Source organism: Anser brachyrhynchus, assembly GCF_964034855.1.
Source record: "Anser brachyrhynchus genome assembly, chromosome: 10".
In the NCBI taxonomy this organism is placed as follows: domain Eukaryota; kingdom Metazoa; phylum Chordata; class Aves; order Anseriformes; family Anatidae; genus Anser; species Anser brachyrhynchus.
The window spans coordinates 12,991,247-13,009,873 of NC_137705.1; the positions used below are offsets into that span (position 1 = coordinate 12,991,247).

Consider the following 18,627-nt stretch of genomic DNA (forward strand, 5'->3'; position numbering starts at 1 on the left):
CTCTTGAATACCTCCTGGGATGGGGACTCCACCACCACCCTGGGCAGCCCGTTCCAGTGCTCCATCACCCTCTCCTCTCATCCCCTGCCTTGAGGGCACCAAAAGGCTGCTCCCCTCAGGGACACACAAAATCCTCTCTGATTTCATTGATAGGTCTGGGCACAAGGGGCGGGAGTGAAGGGGGCCTCCATCTGCACTGAGAAGCGCCGCGGCCCTGCGAGAGAAAGTGTTTGGGTCATCTCACTCTCCCAAACCTCTTGGGCCAGGGAAATCCATCCTCTCCCACTGGGTAAGGGCCTCAGACCACAGATACTGGGACTCCTCTTGGGGCTGGGTTGCACAGGTCAGCGCAGGACTGTTCCCCTTTTTCTCCAGCCCTTTGTCCAGGCCACTTTGAAACAACTCTAGCGACACTCGAGGCTTCCCAGACTTGAAAGAGGCCCCAGTCAAAGCCACGGGTAATGCTGCCACCTGGACATGCCTGTGATTTGGCCGCAGCATGTTTCCCTGCACATGCCCTGCACAGGTTCCGCAGTCACCTCCGGGTGGCTCGGACTTACCTTCTTTGCTATCTCCAGACAAAACTCTTGCTCCACAGTGTCAAGCAACCGGCTCTTGCAGCTGGAGTAGAGCATGCGTTCCTTGATGCTGCACTTGTACCCAGGCATGGAGTAGATAAACACTGCAAGAGAGAGGAGGGGGGGCTCACAGCACTGCCCAGGCTCACAGCCAAGGAGCAGCCAGATCTTCCAGCCCACAGAGTCCCAGACCACTCAGGTAAAGAAGCCAAGCCCTCCCACTGACCAGAGGCCCTGCCCAGTCAGCCCTCCCCAAACCTTTCCTGGCTTACTGTGCAACACAACAGGCGCCACGCCACCTGCAGAAACCCTCTCCAGCATCTCCCCGATGCATTGTGCTCAGACTCCTGCACCGTGAGCTCACCACGTTGTCCAGGCCCCAAAAGGCTTGCTAACACCCATCATGGGGGGACAGCAAGTGGGAACCCACTCAAGATCCCCCCGTACCACCCACGTCAGAGACGCGGGCAGGGCAGGGACCAGTGCAGCCTGAAGGAGGAGCAGGGGAGCCGTGACTCACCGACAGACTCCAGGTAGTCTCCCTCATGTGAGTGCTTGTACAGGAAGAAATGGTAGCGAGCTGAGTCCTGGGGGATCCGCTTGGGCAGGTCAGCTATCTCTGTGGGGCTTGTGTGCACCAGGTCAATGGTCTCCCGCTCCAGATCCAGCTTCTGGTTGATAAAAGGGGATGGGGAGCAAGATGCTGCGGCGAGGAGTGCTCAGAGTGGGTAGGAGGAGATGCAGCAGGGACTTACCAGCTGGATGTAGTTGATTTTCTTCTGCTTTAGTGCCTGGATAGCCTGCTGCGCGTCCAGCTGCAGGGGGAAGGCCAGGCCCTGCAGGGTCTGGTGCTTGCTCTCCACACTGATCTCTGTCTTCACCTGGGGACAGAAACAACCCTGCGTGTCAGGGCAGAGATGGGCTGGGTGGCACAGGCCACTGGTGCGTGCCAGGTGAGCCCAGACATCTGCGTCTGCCCCACGGTGTAGCAGCGGCCCTGTGCTTGCCTCTGCTGGGGCCATGGAGGTGCAGGCACAGAGTACAACAAAAACCTGCCCACGCTGGGGCTGGGAGCATCCCTACCCTCCCACAGAAGGGATCCTGGGGGCAGGACTGCCCTGCCAACCTGTGGTGCCTGCCCCAGAGCTGCCTGAAAATACACCGGCTTGACTGGGAGCAGACGAGACCATGCAAAGCTCCCAGGCAGAGGTGACACTTGGGACCCAGCACACCGCGAACGCAGCACCACGATTTAGGTGGTTAGCCAGCCTCAGGGCTGCGGTGCTTCTCAGAGCGTGGAAATCACCTGGAGCCTGCCCCACGCACTCCGGAGACCCCCAGCTCTGCCCTCTCCCCCTGCCCCATTACTCTTAGCAAAGAGCACCTCGACCAGCCCCCAGCACCACCGGGGGCTCCCAGCACGAGGCTGTGTGCAGCAAATTCCCAGCAGGGGACGGGGAGGGGTGCCGTAACCAACCCCACGGCACGTTCACCTTATCCTTTCCAGCTGCAACGTGCGCATGAGAAGGGCAGGGAGCCCTGAAATCACAGCGTTCAGCTTTGTGTGTCCTGAGCCACCCGTGCTGGGATCAATGGTTGCAGGCGGGTGCCCCCTGCTCCCACCAGAGCGGGGATTTAGAAACCCGCAGCTCAGACAGGTCCTGGTTTCACGCCAAACCCTGACGAGCAGAGGCTGCAGCCCTGCTTTGCAAACCCCCTTTCCAGAAGGCCAAACCCTCCGCAGAGAGGAAGAGACGCGGAGCGGTTGCATCACCCCAGGCACCTCCACCCTGAACAGAGCTGCCACGGCCGGGCGATGCGGTCCCGCGGGAGGGAGCGGGGAGCAAGACAGGCGGCAGGCACGGCATACCTCCTCGGGGCCGGGGTACTCTACCAGCGATGGGCAGCAGCAACAGCCCCCTACCATCTGCCACAGAATACAGGGAGACGGAGTCACACCAACGGCAGAGGAGCTCTTCCCACCCAGCCCGCACAGCTCCAGGCGGGCAACTTGCCCCACGGGCACTCGGCAGTGGGTGGGGGTTGGTTTCATTTGGGAGCAGGTCAGGGGATTTTGTGCAAAGATGGAAAAAGGCTTTTTTTTTTTTATGGAGATAAGGATGAAAAAAATATCAGAACATGCCAAGACAAATTCAGAAGACAGCAAGAGTCTCAAATACAGCTCGGAGACAGCCAGGGAAGTTTGGCACGTGAGCAGCTCGTGCCTGAGGTCTGGCTTGCACCAGACAGTGCTCGGGGCACGTGCAAGAGCTGCACTTGTCGGTGCAGGGCTCCCTACGCTGGCTCCTTCCCCCAGTGTTGCAGGGTTGCTGCTCACCAAGCTGTCTCAGCAGCCCCGGCAGGACCAGAGCTCTGGGAAGGTGGTGCCGGGCGCTTGGGTGCATGCTGAGCCCACCAGACCCAGGTGGGCACCCATCACCGTCTTGAAGTATCAGAAAAAAAAAACCAAGAGTGATACGATCCCCGCTTCTAGCCCGGTTCAACACAGACCTTTGTCACCAGGTCCCTTGGGGATGGTTTTGGGAGCCTGGCGGCAATCCCGTGGGAGCGAGCGAGGGGCTCGGCTCACCGGGACGGAGGGAGGAGAGGGTAGAGGGAGCGGGGCATGCAGGAGAACAGCGCCGGGCGTGGGGCAGCCGGGCAGCGAGCAGGCAGAGCAGCCTACCACCTCCGTGCTCGAGTCCTGGGAGCAGGAGCCCTGCGAGCGTGGGGAGAGGAGACACCGTCAACAGCACCCCACGCGGGGACAGGCCAGGGGTCTCGTTCGAAACGAGAAGGGGGAAAGGAACATGCTGGGGGGGTGGAGGCCTACCATGTCTCTGCTGGCAGCCAGGGAAGGCAGGTCCTGGGTGCGGGCATGGAGAGCGACAAAAACGACACAGCAGACATCAGCACCGGGGAGGGATGGAAGGGAGAATCCCCTAGCACGGCGTTCCCAGCCCTCGCTGCTAGGCCCACTCGCACCCAGCATCCGCAGGGACATCTCCACCCCTGCCCTACCTCCTGCCCAGCCCGGGCGGCCCCAGGTGGTCCCAGCTCAGGACATGGAGACGAAGGAGTTACAGGAGCAGATCTGGGGCTGTCGCCCCCCACGCAGCGTGCTGAGTGAGAGTCCAGTGAATAGGAGCACACCAAAGGTCTGGGAGAAAAATTGCCCAAGCTCCTTTCCAAGCTAAGCACCTCGGAGGATAAGCAGGGCGGTACCTGGGTGTAAGCACACAGCTCTTGGGGTATAATTACTCAAGGGTGAGGTGAGGGCAAGCAGGAGGTCTGGTTGGCCCCTGAGCTCTGCTTTCTCCAGCCCTGAGGACACCACGGGCATCAGCAAGGGACCAAAGGCAGGGCAAGCACACAGGCTCACCCTGTCCTACCCTGCAGAGATGCATGGCACATGGGATTTACCACTGCCAACACCTCCAGACCTTCATGTTTCTCCCTGATAAATGCCTTGGAAATTAAACGAGGCTGGGAGGAGGAGCAGGACTGAAGAGTGAATGCTTCAACACTAAGCATGCTCAAGTCAGAAAACCCCAAGGGACGGAGGGTTGTCCCAGAAACGTTAACTCTGCCACATGCCCTCGCCCCCTTTTTTGTTTCTTTCTTTCTTTCTTTCTTTCTTTCTCCTTCCAACAAGGGCTGCTGTCTGCGTGCTCATCAGCACTCGATAAACCTGGCTCCTGGAAGCCTCTGCATGCCTCTAGAAAGACTTCCACGTGTGGGTATTAAAATACCTCAATCTCAATTCAAAAGCCACAGGCTGCTGACAGCTTCCCGCTCAGGAAGGATGCATTTTGTGACTGTTTAAAAATAAACAAACCCAAAGCAAACGGCACACTTCTGAGACCTCCCGCCATACTTCGCCCGGCGACCGAGGAGGAGGATAGCTTCACAACAGCACCGCTTTCTGTGCAGTTTTCAAACCACAGGAGCAGCCCGCATCGCAGGTGAAAGCTCACAGGGCGTCTTGCTTTACAGAAGGCTGTGCAGCTTCCTGCGAGGGACAAACCCTACTTGCAGAGGTGCATTCCGGTTCGATTCCTTCCTCTCCTGGCGTACCAGGCTGCTGAGCTGGCACTGAAGCCGCTGTCATGCAGCCGCCACCTCCACCCTCCTGCTTTGCTGTTGCCTTTTGCCTCCCACTGCCGTTTGCGGGATCCCAGAGAGCTGCAGGGAGCCCAGAAACACGGGCACCTTTGGGGTGAAAACTGCAAAAGTGGCCGGCACCTCGGGCAGGCGCGCGTCAGGAGGATTAGAGACCAGTGATGAAAGATGCACCAACAGCGGCAACTCCAGGCAAGGGGGAATGACATGCACAGCAAAGCACTTGCAAGCAGGTGGCTTTTAAAGAAACAGTGTCCCTTGTGTCACTTCCAAAACCCTGATCGATTTGTCAAACTCAGGGGTACGTGCAGGGTTCTGAACCTCTAGCAGTGAGACGGCCAGAAACACAGAACTGCTGAGGCTAGAGAGCTTGCTGCCTTCCAGATCACTGCCAGTCTGGGCTGTTCGCTCACAGGCATAGTTTTCTCCTCCCAAATGAGGGAGCTGCCCGTGTTTCAGCTGCAGAGGGCACAGAGCTCTCTGTCCCCCCGCCACGGTACGTTTGGGTGGGTGGGGAGACAGCAAGGGAAGGGAGGAAAGCAGGCTCTGGAGCGCCGCCGTGCTGCAGAGTAAATGCAAGCCAGCAGCACGGCGCTCGCACTGCACACGTGGTCGCCGCAGCCCCCCATCCAGGGGCCCTCGTGCAGCAGCAGGATTGGGGTTTTGCACAGATCGCCTGCCCAGGGGCCCTTGTGCAGCAGCAGGATTGGGGTTTTGCACAGATCGCCTGCCCAGGGGCCCTCGTGCAGCAGCACGATTGGGGTTTTGCACAGAGACAGCCTGCTGTCACCCTGCTTCGGGAGCACCGCACGTGCCCACGCAGGGCACCACGGAACGGGACGCCGCAGGCTGAAAGCTGCTCGCACAGCCCCTCCTCTGCATCGCCCTGCTCCAGGAACTGGCTGTAAATTGAAATTATTGCAGAGTTGTGAGTTCTCTGCCACCCTGGGGAAGTGAGCGTGGCACCGGGCCACGGAGCAGTAGCTCCCAGGAACTCCTGCTTAGGGCAAGGGGACAAGCAGGGGCAGCACCAACACACAGACTCTTCAGCAACCTGAGCATCCAGGTGCTTCGCACCCTTAAATTCACGGGCAAAATATTGATTTTCCCTCTCTTTCTAGACGCAGATGCCCACTCCCTGCGGTACAGGCTTACACAGGGGACAGCGTACCTTTAAAATGAAACCCAACCAAGCAAAACTTCAGCAGCTCATTCACTCAGGAGCCACTTCTTGCAATCATGAGGGTGGGAAGCAGAGCAAAGCAGATCAATCACAAAAAAAAAAAAAAAGGCACCGTAAGCAACACTTACCTGGGCCACTTTACCCTGCAAGACACAGCCAAGAAAAAGCACTTAATCCTACAATATCGGCAAGCTGGGAAGCTGGCACAAGTGTGACTGCAGAAGCCCAAAGGAGACACGAAACAAACGGCAGAGTCCAGAGCCGCTATCTCAAGGCACCAGCACCTCTCTCTTCTTCAAACATGGGAAGCACCTTGGATCCTCCGGCGCAAATCCTGCCCATCCCCTCCAGGATGGGAGCTGGGACAACTCCACCGAGCCCCATGTGGTGGGGTCTCCCAAAAGCCGCTCATCTCGTCTGCCACAGCACCACACCAGCAGCTGTGGCGCCACAGGACAACGAACCCCACTGTTCTCCAGGCTTACAGGGAAAGGAGGTTTTAGACATCACCCAAGAAAGAAGGATGCGGTTCTTGCCCTTCGGTGCTAAAAGAGGGCCAGAACCTGGTTAGGCCCTTCCCAGTTTGTAAGGGAAAGCATGAGTGGGGAGGGGAGGACCAGCAACAGCACTGCACTGGGGGAGGCACTGGCCACAGATCTGCTCGGGCAGGTGGGAACCTCCCACCTTGTCCTTGCCACTCCCAACCAGACTGCTGGGCTCCGCGTCTCCCAGGCCTGTCCCGATCCACCTGCAAGCTCCAAAAGGCCTAGCACAGGAGGAAGAGAGGCATGCTCTTTCCACGACATCCAAATGAAATTCTGCTCCCATGTGGCCTTCCCACCCCACGAACGGTCTCAGCGCTCCCACAGCACCACGAAGAGGTTGGCACGGGTGCCCCACAGCGCTGGCTGGGAGACCAACGCGGTGTTACAGATGTGCCTGGCCCCCACCCTGCCCTGTGCCGCTTCCACACCTCCTTCCAGCACAAAAAAAACACACAAAAATGTAGGTTAAGACCTCTGCCCTTTGGGCAGCGCCCCTCGTACTTACAGCCCCAGAGGAAGAATATGGGCAGGTACACCTCTGCAGCCAAAAGATGAGCCAGAATTCTTCCTGATTTCCCCCCAAATTCACATTCAACTCCGGGTTTTGCCCCAATACCTGAAGACTAGATAACACTGCCTGCTTTCAGCCTCAAACTGTCTTCTAATTGCCAATTACAGCAAGCAAAGCAGATATCTGAGCTTGCGTCCTAGTGAGGAAAAAGTCTGTAAATTCCTCTTTACACCATCAAATTGAGCACGAGACCACACAGACACTTGGTCCACCTCGGCAAGTTCAGGAACGGGCTAAAGAGCATAGGTGTGAGAAAGCTTTGTAAGAACGAGCCACCTTTGTAGCCCCAAGCTCAGTCCAGACACGCTCACCCCTGGGCCCCCAGGAAGCCCACGCCGCGGAGCGGGGCCGGGAGGACGCGCACCTCGTTGATGCGGATCTGCTGGAGCTCCTGTTCGGCTGCAGTCAGCGGGGCGGGCGCGGAGCAGGAGGAGACGTGCTTCTGGTAGCCGCTCAGGGACACGTCCTCCTGCAGGCAGACAGACGGGAGGGAAAGCGTCAGGGGTGGTCACTGCCATGCAGCGGGCAGGGCAGGGCTGGACGCGACCCCAGTCCCGATGGCGTGTCAGAGCTCCCGAACTGGTCTCTGGCATTCTCCTTGCTGAGGTGTAAGGTCAGTCTGAGTTACGCTCTCAGACACCTCCCTGCAAATCCCACCTTTGATTTAAGCTCTGCCTGTTCGGGCCACCCCACCCCGCTCTGGATGCCTGCAGCACACCTGCGACCTTCGCTGCAGCAGCGTGGCCTCTCTGGGCGACGAGCGAAGCTTATGAGCACAAAAGCAAGAAGGAAAGAGGGAGATCGCAGCCTGAGTGCAGCAGAGAGGGGATGTGAAGCAGGGTGGCAGCAGCTGGAGATGCTCAATGGTTCCCATCAGTACCAGTGCAGGTACCCTAAGACCTAGAAAAGGTCTGATGCCTCAGAGGCCCTTAAAATGTAGCTCCCTTTGCACAAAGCCTATGAAAATAGGAGGAGAACCTCCCACCAACTGCTGCCAGACAGAGAAGTGCAGTCACATTGCTGCAACTGCTCTGGCTCCACAACAGCCTTCTGCTGGAGTGACGCTGCTGCTGCGTGCCACTTCTTTTCTCTTTAAACATAAACGTCTGGACCTCTCTAGAGCCTTCCTCCCACCTCTTTCACAATCACAGCCAACCCCGCCACCTCTGCAGCCTCTCCATGCCTGAACAGCCAACCCCTTGTCACACAAAGTGGCAGCAAACTACCAGGAGACCAAAGCAGCAGGGGCAAAACCTCAGTGCTGCCCTCCCCAAATGCCAGCACCCCACGTCCCACCTGACTTCAGCACTGAGTTTTGGGCAGGCTCCTGAAGCTCAGTTTTTATTAACCCAACAGGCTTGAGGGGGGAGTGTGACTTTGCAGGAACCACGTCTGTACCTTTACTGTTCCAAACATCTCGTCCTTTATGTGCCCCCCTCCAAACTCCTTCTTCACCGTTGCTCTGGTTGCGGCATACAGCATCTTCAGCCTGACCTGCGCAAGGAGGGAGACAGCAAACACGGTCAGAGGGAGGTGGTGGGACTGGAGAGCACCACCTTCACCCAAGAGGCACCCGATGTTCTCCGCCTCCCCCCTGCCCATCGATGACAGCAGCACTGCCTTCCCAAGGTTTAGCCTGCCTGGTTACAATCTCAGCCCGCCACTGCTTCCGTTTGCAACTAAAACCGTATCTGACATCGTCGCTTGCTACTCGACCCATCCCCGGGAGCTGGCTTGCTCCAGGAACTCTGTGGCACGACAAGGAACAACGTCACCTCCGTGCTTGTTGTTTCACGTTCGTTAACCATGGGCTGTTCTGGTTACCCACACACACACAAAACCAGAACTGATGCAGAGAACCCAGGTTCTCCCTTGGAGCAGAAACCCCTCAGTAGCTACTTGCACCACAGAAAACTGTACTACAAACCACCTGGAAACAACCGCCTGGTTTCTACCTAAGCCTCATTTCTAACTGCAGCATCTCCAGCTCCAGGGGATTGCTCCAAGCACAGAGTGGGCACAGGGCCACCAGGAAAACATATCAGCAATATTTCTGTGACTGCGCACGTATGCACACACATGCCGCAGCCCTGATAAGCTCTGGCCGCAATCCACAGCCCGCTGGTTTGTTCTGAACTTTGCTGTCTTATCACAGAGCTCTGGAACATCCGTCACAACGTTCTTCGTGGCACCTGAGTGAGTGAAGGTGCAAATACTGCTGGAGTCCCTTAAAAGCAGACAGACACCCTGTCGAAGGGTGTTGTGTGCTTCAGCCAGCGCTTCTACGAGGAACAAAGCTCCTGAGGACATACTGGACACATTGCCCTGGAACACAGCTGGAAAATCCCACCCGTGAACCAACAACCAGTGATGAACTGAGACAACGGTACTGAGGGGTTTGGTTTTGTTGTTGCTGGGCTGACATAAGGGAACACACATTTCGAATGAAAACTTCCTGCTGACAAAGAAAAACGCTGACTCCATCCACCAGCACTTCTCCTGCAAAACCCTGCTCAGGGGAGAACATTTGCAAGCGCTCCCCAGTTCCTCTGCAACGAGCCCCTCCACGTTTTGTCGAATACCCACCCGATGACAGTGGCTGTCAACGCAGCAGGGCAATTTTGTGCTTGCTGGAAGCCCATTAGGGAGATGTGCTCAGCAAAACAGCGTTTTCCAAATGATAAACCATACTTCTGAAATACCCTACATTAGCATCAAATGCAACTTGGTCCTTTTTGCACCGTCTCTCCGATGCTGCCTTAAGGTGTCACCTTCCTGACAAGGGTAAAACAAGCAAACTCTCTCTCATGGTAGCTTCCAGACCGTGAGACGCCCTAGGGACACCGCCGCACGCTGCAGAAACACCAACAACAGCCCAAGAGCCAGCAGGTGTCGTTGCTGCCCTACAGTCCTGCACCTCGGAGGGAAGCGGCCATCCACGGCCCATTTAAGGGTGGTTTTTGGGACAGCCCAGTTCCAAGGCACAGCCAAGAGCTTGGGCTGGGGAGGCGAGGGCCCGGAGGTGGGCCATGAGCTCCGGCACATCAGGTCTCGTGTCGAGGACTTGGTGCCAGGGCCTGCCCCACAAGCCAGCCCTTCCTAGTGGTGTTTTTGGCCAGGGCAGCAGAGTCCCCTTCCCGGCAGGGCGCCTACAGCTCCCCGGGCCCAGCTGCATCGTCACGCAGCGCCGCAAGGACAAGGAGGCGATCCTGCACACACTGCTGTCTTAAGAAATACTCCCGTCCCCAAAAGCAATCTGCGTGGTCTCTACTTCTCTTCAGCTGAGGCGCAGCGATGGAGGGCGCGAATGTTCCTCCTCAGGCTCAGCGCAAAGTCGGCTGCCTTGGCTCACGCCTCCTTCACTCCTCAGCCCCAGCCGTGCCTTCGCTGCCCTCTGCTCCCAGACAAGTCAGTGCCACAAATCCTCGCGCACAGGTGACCAGAGAGCGAAGCTTACCGGGGAGTTGTCAGGGGACCAGGAGATGAAGAGCCACTCGTAGCCCTGGGCATTCTGGCTGTCCAGGCGATATAGCACATAGCACGGCTGCTGCTCATCCAACAAGGGCAGCACGAAGGCATCGTAGTCCATGTCCCAGCGCCGGGACAGCTCTTTGTGCGCTCCCAGAACGAGCTGCTCTGGAAGGAGAAGGAAGAAAAGACAGCGTTATGCAAAGGCCAGGCTTAGCTCACCTCCAGGGCTGCAGAACAGCTCGGCCAGGGCTCGCCGCAACTCCAGCGCTGAGAACGACCCCGTTCTGCGGAGAACCAGATCAAGGTGTTGGAGCACGCACACGTGTACATTCCTCCTCTGTCTTTAGGTGGGCTTGGTGAGGACCTCACAAGGAACCACGTCAGGGCAGATTTTGAGTGCTGAGAAAAATAAAAATGCCCATAGCAAAAGCCAAGCAAGCCGGGAAGATGAGCCAAAGCTGAGCCAAAGTTGCTCTTACCAGAGGCCCTGTAACCTAAGATGTGTCAAAACCCCTGCTCTGGGGGAAAAGGAGCTTGGGGTCCCCACTGTGCCCCCCTGCAGCAGGCTGTGCTGCCAGGACAGCCCAAGTCTCTGGAAGTGACCTACATATTTCACGCACATGGTAGCATCTCAAGTGTCCGGAGAGTATTTTTTCCCTGCTACGCAAGCATCGATGGGGCTGGAAGCAGCAAACGAGAGGACAGCAAGCTGGACAGTGCGGTGCTGGGACTTAAACGTCAGCGCAGGCATCATAAAACAAACACACAAAGAAACATCTGAGAGAATCAAAGCAGAGAATAAAGGGTTTGCCACTCCAGGCCTGGGGTAACTTACTCCCACCCTGCAGTAGCGTCAGCCAGGGGTGCTTCCCTCCAGGCAGCAGTTTCCCCCCCTCCCTCCAAAACACCGCCCTGTACAGCTGTGATGATTTGAGGGCCAGGTGCTACTGGCAAGGGCCTTCACTTGTGTAATGACAAGAACAAACACTAGTGCAACTCAAAACACTCGCAGCAGATGTGGTCCCACCACCTCGGAGCCAACTCCTCCACCAAGACAGCTTTCCCAGGAGGGAGCCAGCTTCTGTCTGCTCTCTCCAAAGCCTACTCACAAGAGCTCTGATAAGGCAGGAACAGCACGTTTCTGCGTGCCTGAAGCGCAGCAGTGAGGTTTCGCACTCATCGTGGGTCTGCTCCTGGGTTGCAGGGCACCCTAAACCCGAGAGCTGTTTTTAGCAAATGTTCCCCCATCCAATTTGCAGGAAAGAAAAGAGGCCTCGAGCTGCAGGACAGTTAGCAGCTTGCCTAGAGCTGCTCTGCCAGCGCTGCTCCACAGAGTTGCCATCCCCAGCCTGCACTTTTCAGCACAGAAAAGGGTACTGAAAATACATTATCTTCAACAAAACCACCTGTTTGGAGAAAGCAAGGACAAAAAAGCATAAAAACCTCAATGTACCCTTAAAAACCACAAAGCAGACATGCAAAAGGACGTGGCTTTTTGCAAAGCCCCAAGACCTAGGCTCCCAGAGACCACAATAAATTTCACCTGGCCAAACCTACTGGCAGCTCCTAACTACTCCCATCTGCTAGGTGTCCCAGCATCTTATGCACGAGGCAGTCAGGCCCAATAAATTCACTGCAGGTGAATTGGGTTGCGTTTGAGCCAGACCCAGCAGGGTCCTCAAGAGCCAGCAGCATCCAGGTGTTCCCTAGGCAGAAAATGCCCAAAATGCCATACCAGTGCCAGCATCGGCACCCACCTCCAGCCCTGCAAACTGGAGCTGAATAGCTGCAAGGATTGTCTTAGTCGGCAGATTCTGGGAAACACGGAACTTATTTAGAAATTAAAAAAAAAAAAAAGAACAGAAGTGTGTTTGCACTTGTGACTTCTCTCTGCAGAGCCAGCAGGACTTCCTGAATTGCATCACCTCTCCTCAAAGCCGGCGTGGGCAGGAGCTCTGAGCAGCCACGAGCAGCGAGTGATGGAGAGCTGCGAGCGCCTCTGTTACTGCTGAAGAAGGGGAGAGTTGTGGATCAAATCCCAAGTGCCCACCATCCCCAGAGAGCACCCTCCACAGGACCATCTGCAGCATCGCCCTTTTCAGCCTCCCTCGTTTGCTCTGCGACTTATTCTGCTTCCTCCCACTGACTCTCTGCAGCTCAGCTTGATCCCTTCAGGGCAAATTTTCCTCCCTAGCCCCTGCAGCAAAGGCAAATGCTGCAGCAGCCTCCCACGGCTGGCGTTCCCATTAGCTTGGAAAGCGTCAGAAAAGGGAAACTAAAAGCTGCAGCGCTTCACCAAACCGTCACTGGTAGTGATGGAGACTGTTGCCACCTCTTTCTGCAGCACCCTGGGAGCACTGCTGACCCTCGAGAGGTGCCCAGCACCCAGCTGTACGCAGGCAGCTTTGCTCTGAAATGCCCGTGCAAAGCATCGGTCCCCACGGGGACATCACAGGAGACAGGCAGCCGCAAGACTACCGCACAGCGCCACTTTTGTGCAAAGAACCAGAAACCTGCTGGGGCAGGACCCAGCAAAGCATGTCAAGAAACCCACGGACACCGCGGAGTGACTAGAGCAGATTTCCCCCATCATTTAAAAATGTTTTGGACCACAAGTCACTCTCAGGCCAGGAAAACATTGCTGAGCCTCGGCACGGAGCTGAGCTCACAGCGACGGCCCGAGATGACGCTAAGGAAGCGTCACTGCTCTGCGGGTGTTCGGCACGTCCAGCTTGCACGGCCGTCGGGTCCTCGCTCAGGTCTCTCTGCACCCACTCCTGACGCACCGAAGCGCCCCAAATCCCCTGCAGCCCTGCCCTGCAGGGCAGAGGGTCCTCTGCACCCACGAGCAGAGCAGGAGGCTCCTCTTGCAGCGAGGTTACAGAGCGGAGCGGTGGCACGGAGGGGCTAAGCGACTCGTCCCAAGGGTCCCCGAGCCAGGCTGGTGGGGCCATCGCTGACTTGCCCCCAGCAGACCGAGCCCCTCAGGCACAGAGGTACTCCCAGCTCTCCTGCTCACCGCCAGGCAAGGCTGGCGTACAAGGCAGCTGCTGACAATGACACATCACGCAGATAAATATAGCCCATTCAGCCAGAGCAGGGCTGGTGGGACGTGGTTTCCATTGATGGTAAAAAGTCGTCCTTGCTGCTGTCGTCAGCCACAACCCAAAGCCAACAGCACGAGGCCTCGCACTCTAACTACAGGCTGGGCTTCTGTGATTTATCCTAACAGGACCCTGGTTCACGCATTTTAAAAGCAAATGGTGACAAGAGAGCAAAATTGTTGAAGATGCTCCTGGCTCCCATCGATGAAGCAGACGTAGCATCCCAGCACGCAGGGAAGGAGTAATCGTGCTGAGGACAGAGCCAACACCGGCAAACTCTGCGGTGGCACTGCCGCCATGTCCCCCGTGCTCCAAGCCCAGGCCACATCGCTCTCCCAGGAGGGGCTCTGCACCTCCCAGACCCTCTGAGGGCTGCTCCCCGAGCACCATCCAGCTCCAGGCTGAAGCACAAATTGCACATCTGCAGTCAGTGGGGTCTTGCTTGTTTTACTCCAGCTCCTAACATTCAGCCAGACACAGAGAGCTGGACACGGGCGTGGGACATCCCCCAGCGCAGTGCTGAGGCACCAGAAGAAGGCAGGGTACGGACGTGAAGTCGGCTGCTGAGCTCCAGACTGGCTGATGCCACCTTGGGCCTGATGGCCCAGCCGTGACCAGTGACAGCAGCTCAGCAGGGCAGTAACCTCGTGCGTTCACCGCGACACAAGGCATCCATATGTAATCGCACCAGGCTGAGGCTACAGAAAACCTACACCGTGGAGGTTCCCTGCTGGGATGCTAAATCAGTGCATTAGTTCCGCTTGCTTATTTGATCAATATTGAGGCCAAAGTCACCTTTTGCCGGGCCACAGCCTGCAAACGGCTACACGCAGCACAGCGGCGGCAGAACAGAGCAGACGCTGGAACTGGGGGCACTGAAGAGCCCCCGCAGCTGTTCTAAAGAGCTGCAGAGAGCCTGCAAACAGGGCCAAGCGCAGCCTCCTGCCCACTTCTGCTTGCACCTGGGGCAAGGCATCTGCTTGCCTGGTTCGGGATGCCACATCCAAGTAGGACAGACAGCCGTGGGACAGGCTGCACATCGCTCCTGAACGTCCTTGGACCCTCTCCCTCACTGCAAGGGGCATGGGCTGCTCCACTGCTCTGGGAGGCTGCCACCCCCTTCTCCTGTGTTTGTGCCAGCACAGCAGCCTCTCGCTGGGCTCCCCAAAACAACACGCCTCACTCAAAGCTGCCCAGCACCCAGCACCGCCTCCCTTTAGCAAGAGAAGGCACCAGCATTGAGAAGAGCTGGTCCAAAGTCAGCGGAAAGCAAAGGCACTGCTTTTCCCAAGCTACGATAGCACAGCAAAGCCGCTCTGGCAGAGGCTCTAAGGCTGTCGCTGCCAAGAGCTCGCTCACCAGCTCACATGAATTTTATGCTTGTATTTCACCCCAACCCCGCAGCAGTCTGCTGTGTGCCAGGAAGCCCCGGCAGGATTTTGTACGGTGTTTCCAGAAACGCAAGCTCTTCTTTGGCACGTTTGACCACGGTGACAAAGAGGAAAGAAAGGAGGAGAGGCGAACTACAGAGCTGGTATAGGGTGAATCAAAGCACTTAAAAATGGGGCTTACCGTCCTCAATGATGACCTTGATGAGCCGAACCGAACCATTTCGGGCTCTGGCAAAAAAGTCCCTTAACTCCGTGGTGGCTGAAAGAACCAGAAACATTGTGATCAGATTTAACAGGCAAAGCAGGCGCTGCTTGTTGATGGGCTGTGGGGACAGGCAACTTGGCAGGAGAGAAATTGAAAATAATAAAAAATTAAAAAAAAAAAATCACTGGTGCCAAAAGAGTTTTAATAAAAATAATACTACAAAATCCAAACAGCTGGCCTCATCAGTGGAAGTAAAGTGCTGCGTCTCCCTGAGGCTTCAGAGTTAAATAGCAGCTGGGAGCACATGTGATCCAGATAACTTGATACTTGGCCTGGGTGAACATAATCACCCAAATTTAGATGATGGCTTGGCCGGTGCAGGCGGGCAGAGCTCAAGTGACAAGTTTATTAACTTTACAGAGCTGCGAGGTTTGCATACAGGGTGGCTGGAAGATGTCACAACAGGCAGAGCTCTGACGTCCAGGGCTCACGATGCGCAGCGGGGATGCTGCTGAGCCCTGACGCCGTGCACCAGGATGGGTCCAAACCAGAGACACCAGTTTGAAATCCTCCAGCAGGTAAAGAACCTCAGGGCGCTCCCCGCTTGCAAACCTGCGGCGGCAGGCGATGGCACCCTGCAAATTTTGCTCCGGAGCCTGCAGGGCTTTGGTTACAAGGCTGTTGGGAAACTCGGTGTGGAGCCACACTCCTCCTTATCCCCCTTGACCGCTGGGAACACACAACTTCGTTGTCCCATCAGAAGGGACCATCAGGCTCTGGCAGCAGACAGATACCTAAGTGGCAGCCCACAGTTGGCATTACTCAACCTGGAGGCACCACGGGCACACATCTCCCCACCCCACCAGGGATATTCTACCTGCAGGCCCTCGGGCAAAGGCAATGCCAAAGAGATGCAGCTTGGAGAGGGGAGCCCCAGGGGACAGAGCATCTCCCAGCCCCAGAGAGTGGGAGGTCTGCAGGGATCCTGCCTGGAGAGCTGGGACCGACAGGGTTTGAACCTCACCTGGAACCCAGGCTAAGGCAGTCAGTGGCTGCCTGTCACCAGGAGGCTCACAAGGGCAGCACGTGGAAGTGCAAACAGTACTCATTTTCTGCGCTTCTTCTTACCTGCCTGTCGGCAGCGCCCAAATTTGCCTTGCTGCCTGACAGCCTCAGGCTCCCTGAGGACCCCTGGAGCCACTCACTCATTTCAGCCCCCACCAGGCTCCCACGTGCAACCCAGACTCTGCATTTCTCTCCAGCCGGGTTCCTGCTCGCTCCTCCCACCCATGCACCCCATGTAACAGACCCTTTCATGCTGGTGCACATCTTCTTCCCCAGCCTTGCTCTGTGCGCACCCATTTTAAAGGAACGGGTACCCAGTCAGGGTGTTGATTCCAGGGGAACCTGGCTGGAAGATCCCATTCCTGTGACTTAAAAGCTGCAGAGAGCTCCAGCACTCAATAGAAATACCGCAGAAACCAGCAATGCAAAAGTAAGAGATGCTTCTCGCCAGGCAGACACCCCACTTAGGCTGCACCAGGACCCATGCTTGGACCCAGCAGCAGCACCGAAAGGGGATATCCCACGGAGCCCCATGCCTTGTGTGGGCCACCAGCAGGGTGGCTGGTGCAGACTGGTTTTCCCCCCTCCCGTGTGACAAATCTGAGCTGCATCTGCTTCACCAGCTCAAGAACCGTCCCGGTCAGAGATCTTGAGGTTCTCCCTTCCCTTCTGCGCAGAGAAAAGGCACGAATGGAACCAGCTCCCAGGCTGGTGTTCTGCAAACAGCAGAGGTCACGCAGAAACCCAGATATTACACCCAAGCAGGACCATTTTAGAAAAACCACCCTTTCTTTCCCCCCTGTCAGCATCAAGGCACGCAGCTCCCCCGGTTTGCAGCACGCCTGCTCAGACCTTTCTCTTCTCCCAGCAGCAGCTCGCCGCTCAGCCCGCTCCCACCAGTACCACCCAAGGCGGCTCGGTTATTTTTAGCCCTTTCCCTGTTGAGACAGGCTGTTTCCTTCCGGCAGCATCTGCGGTTGTTGCAAATACAAGAGGTTTCTCCCAGGGCGGAAGAGGAGGAGAAAAAGAGATGTTTATACGCCCAGGAAACGTAGCACAAGAGCCAAAAGGTCCTAATAAGCAGTAAGCTTCACTCACGGCACTGCCAAAACAGGGAATAACAACGTTGGCCTTGGATATTCCTACAGCATCAGCTGCTGAGAAGAGAGACAAAAGCCCTGCGGTGCTAACAGGCTTGCAAATACCTGCAGACGGACCCACCCTTTCTAGAGGCCAAGGGCGTGCAGGGCTCGGGAAAGCCAGGAGACTGGGCAAGTGTACCCCTCCTGCACCCGGAAATGGTGGGACTGGCCAAAACCATCGGACTGACAGACCAGGCACTGGCACTTTCTGCACAGACAGAAGGATTTAAGCAGGTACAGAAAAGCATGCACGCTTCCTGAGGACCCTGCTGCCCAACTGGAAGCACCGCAAGGTCTGCCAAGAGGAGGAGCACTTTCCAGAGAAGACAGCATCAGAACCTTCAAAAAAAAAAAATAGATTTCTGTTCTTTAATTCTGCTGAAAAAAAAGTGATTTTCATTAAATAAAAAAATCACTGGGGTGTCTTTGGCATTCCCTTCTGTCTCTTGCAACACAGAGCAAAACCCAGGGAAGAGGAAAAGGAACAAGCTAGCTGTGAAGGCTTTCGGCATGAACTCAGCCACTGTTTCATTACAGCATGATTATGACTTAATTGGCACAGCAGACTTGATGAGACAGCTTGCGTGCCTGAAATATTAATATTAAAGTCCACATCCTGCTCTGGAAGAAAAGCAGGGCGAAGGGAAGAGGCCTTACCCTGGAGATGGAGGTGAGCAGCACCTTTGCCCCAAGGTGTGGGGTGACACAGAGAGCAGGGAAGTCTCTCGGATGCAATTCGAGGGCTGAAAACCCTGCATGTAATCAAACAAGAGCATCTGCAAGGCATCTGGAGCCACAGGAGGTCAGAGGGGCAGGAGGTGGGTGAGTATGGAGGCAAGCCAAGAAAAGATCCTTACTGTGGGCAATTCCTCAGGGAAATCACAGTTTGTGCTCACACCTCTGCACCTTCCCCATTCGGGATGGGAAGAAGCCAGTCAGGGTAAATCACAAGAATTGGCCTTACTCCTGACGCTTCCCTATCAGCATTTGACAACAAGACAAGGTGGGAGAGGAGGAGAGGAAGGAGAAGCTGGGCACACACCAGCACACCCGACGTCAGCCAGGATCTGCACCAATCCCCGCAGTGACGCGGCTGCTGGGGCGAGCCGACGGCGTGCAGGCAGCGAGCCTGGCTGATACCCACGGCAAAGAGGGCATGACCATGGGGAACGGTGGTTTAGAGAGCGCTCAGGTGAGGCAGGTGCTTTCCGGCTGGCTGGAGCTCGTCAGGGAAGGGAGGAGCAACGGAG

General features: G+C 56.5%; 1 protein-coding gene across 3 annotated transcripts in view; it reads right to left on the bottom strand.

Annotated features, from left to right (window-relative positions):
• Positions 1–18,627, bottom strand: part of TWF2 (twinfilin actin binding protein 2) — a 34,872-nt gene that overhangs the window by 8,207 nt on the left and 8,038 nt on the right. For 2 of the 3 annotated variants that reach the window (XM_080606238.1, XM_080606237.1), the window contains exons 2-8: positions 15,147–15,224; positions 10,457–10,635; positions 8,398–8,493; positions 7,364–7,468; positions 1,334–1,459; positions 1,099–1,249; positions 561–682 (exon numbers count right to left, since the gene is read on the bottom strand). In XM_080606238.1, the coding sequence (XP_080462364.1) occupies positions 561–682; positions 1,099–1,249; positions 1,334–1,459; positions 7,364–7,468; positions 8,398–8,493; positions 10,457–10,635; positions 15,147–15,224 (857 nt within the window). The remainder of the gene's footprint in view (positions 1–560; positions 683–1,098; positions 1,250–1,333; positions 1,460–7,363; positions 7,469–8,397; positions 8,494–10,456; positions 10,636–15,146; positions 15,225–18,627) is intronic. The other variant, XM_080606236.1, reaches the window with a different exon arrangement.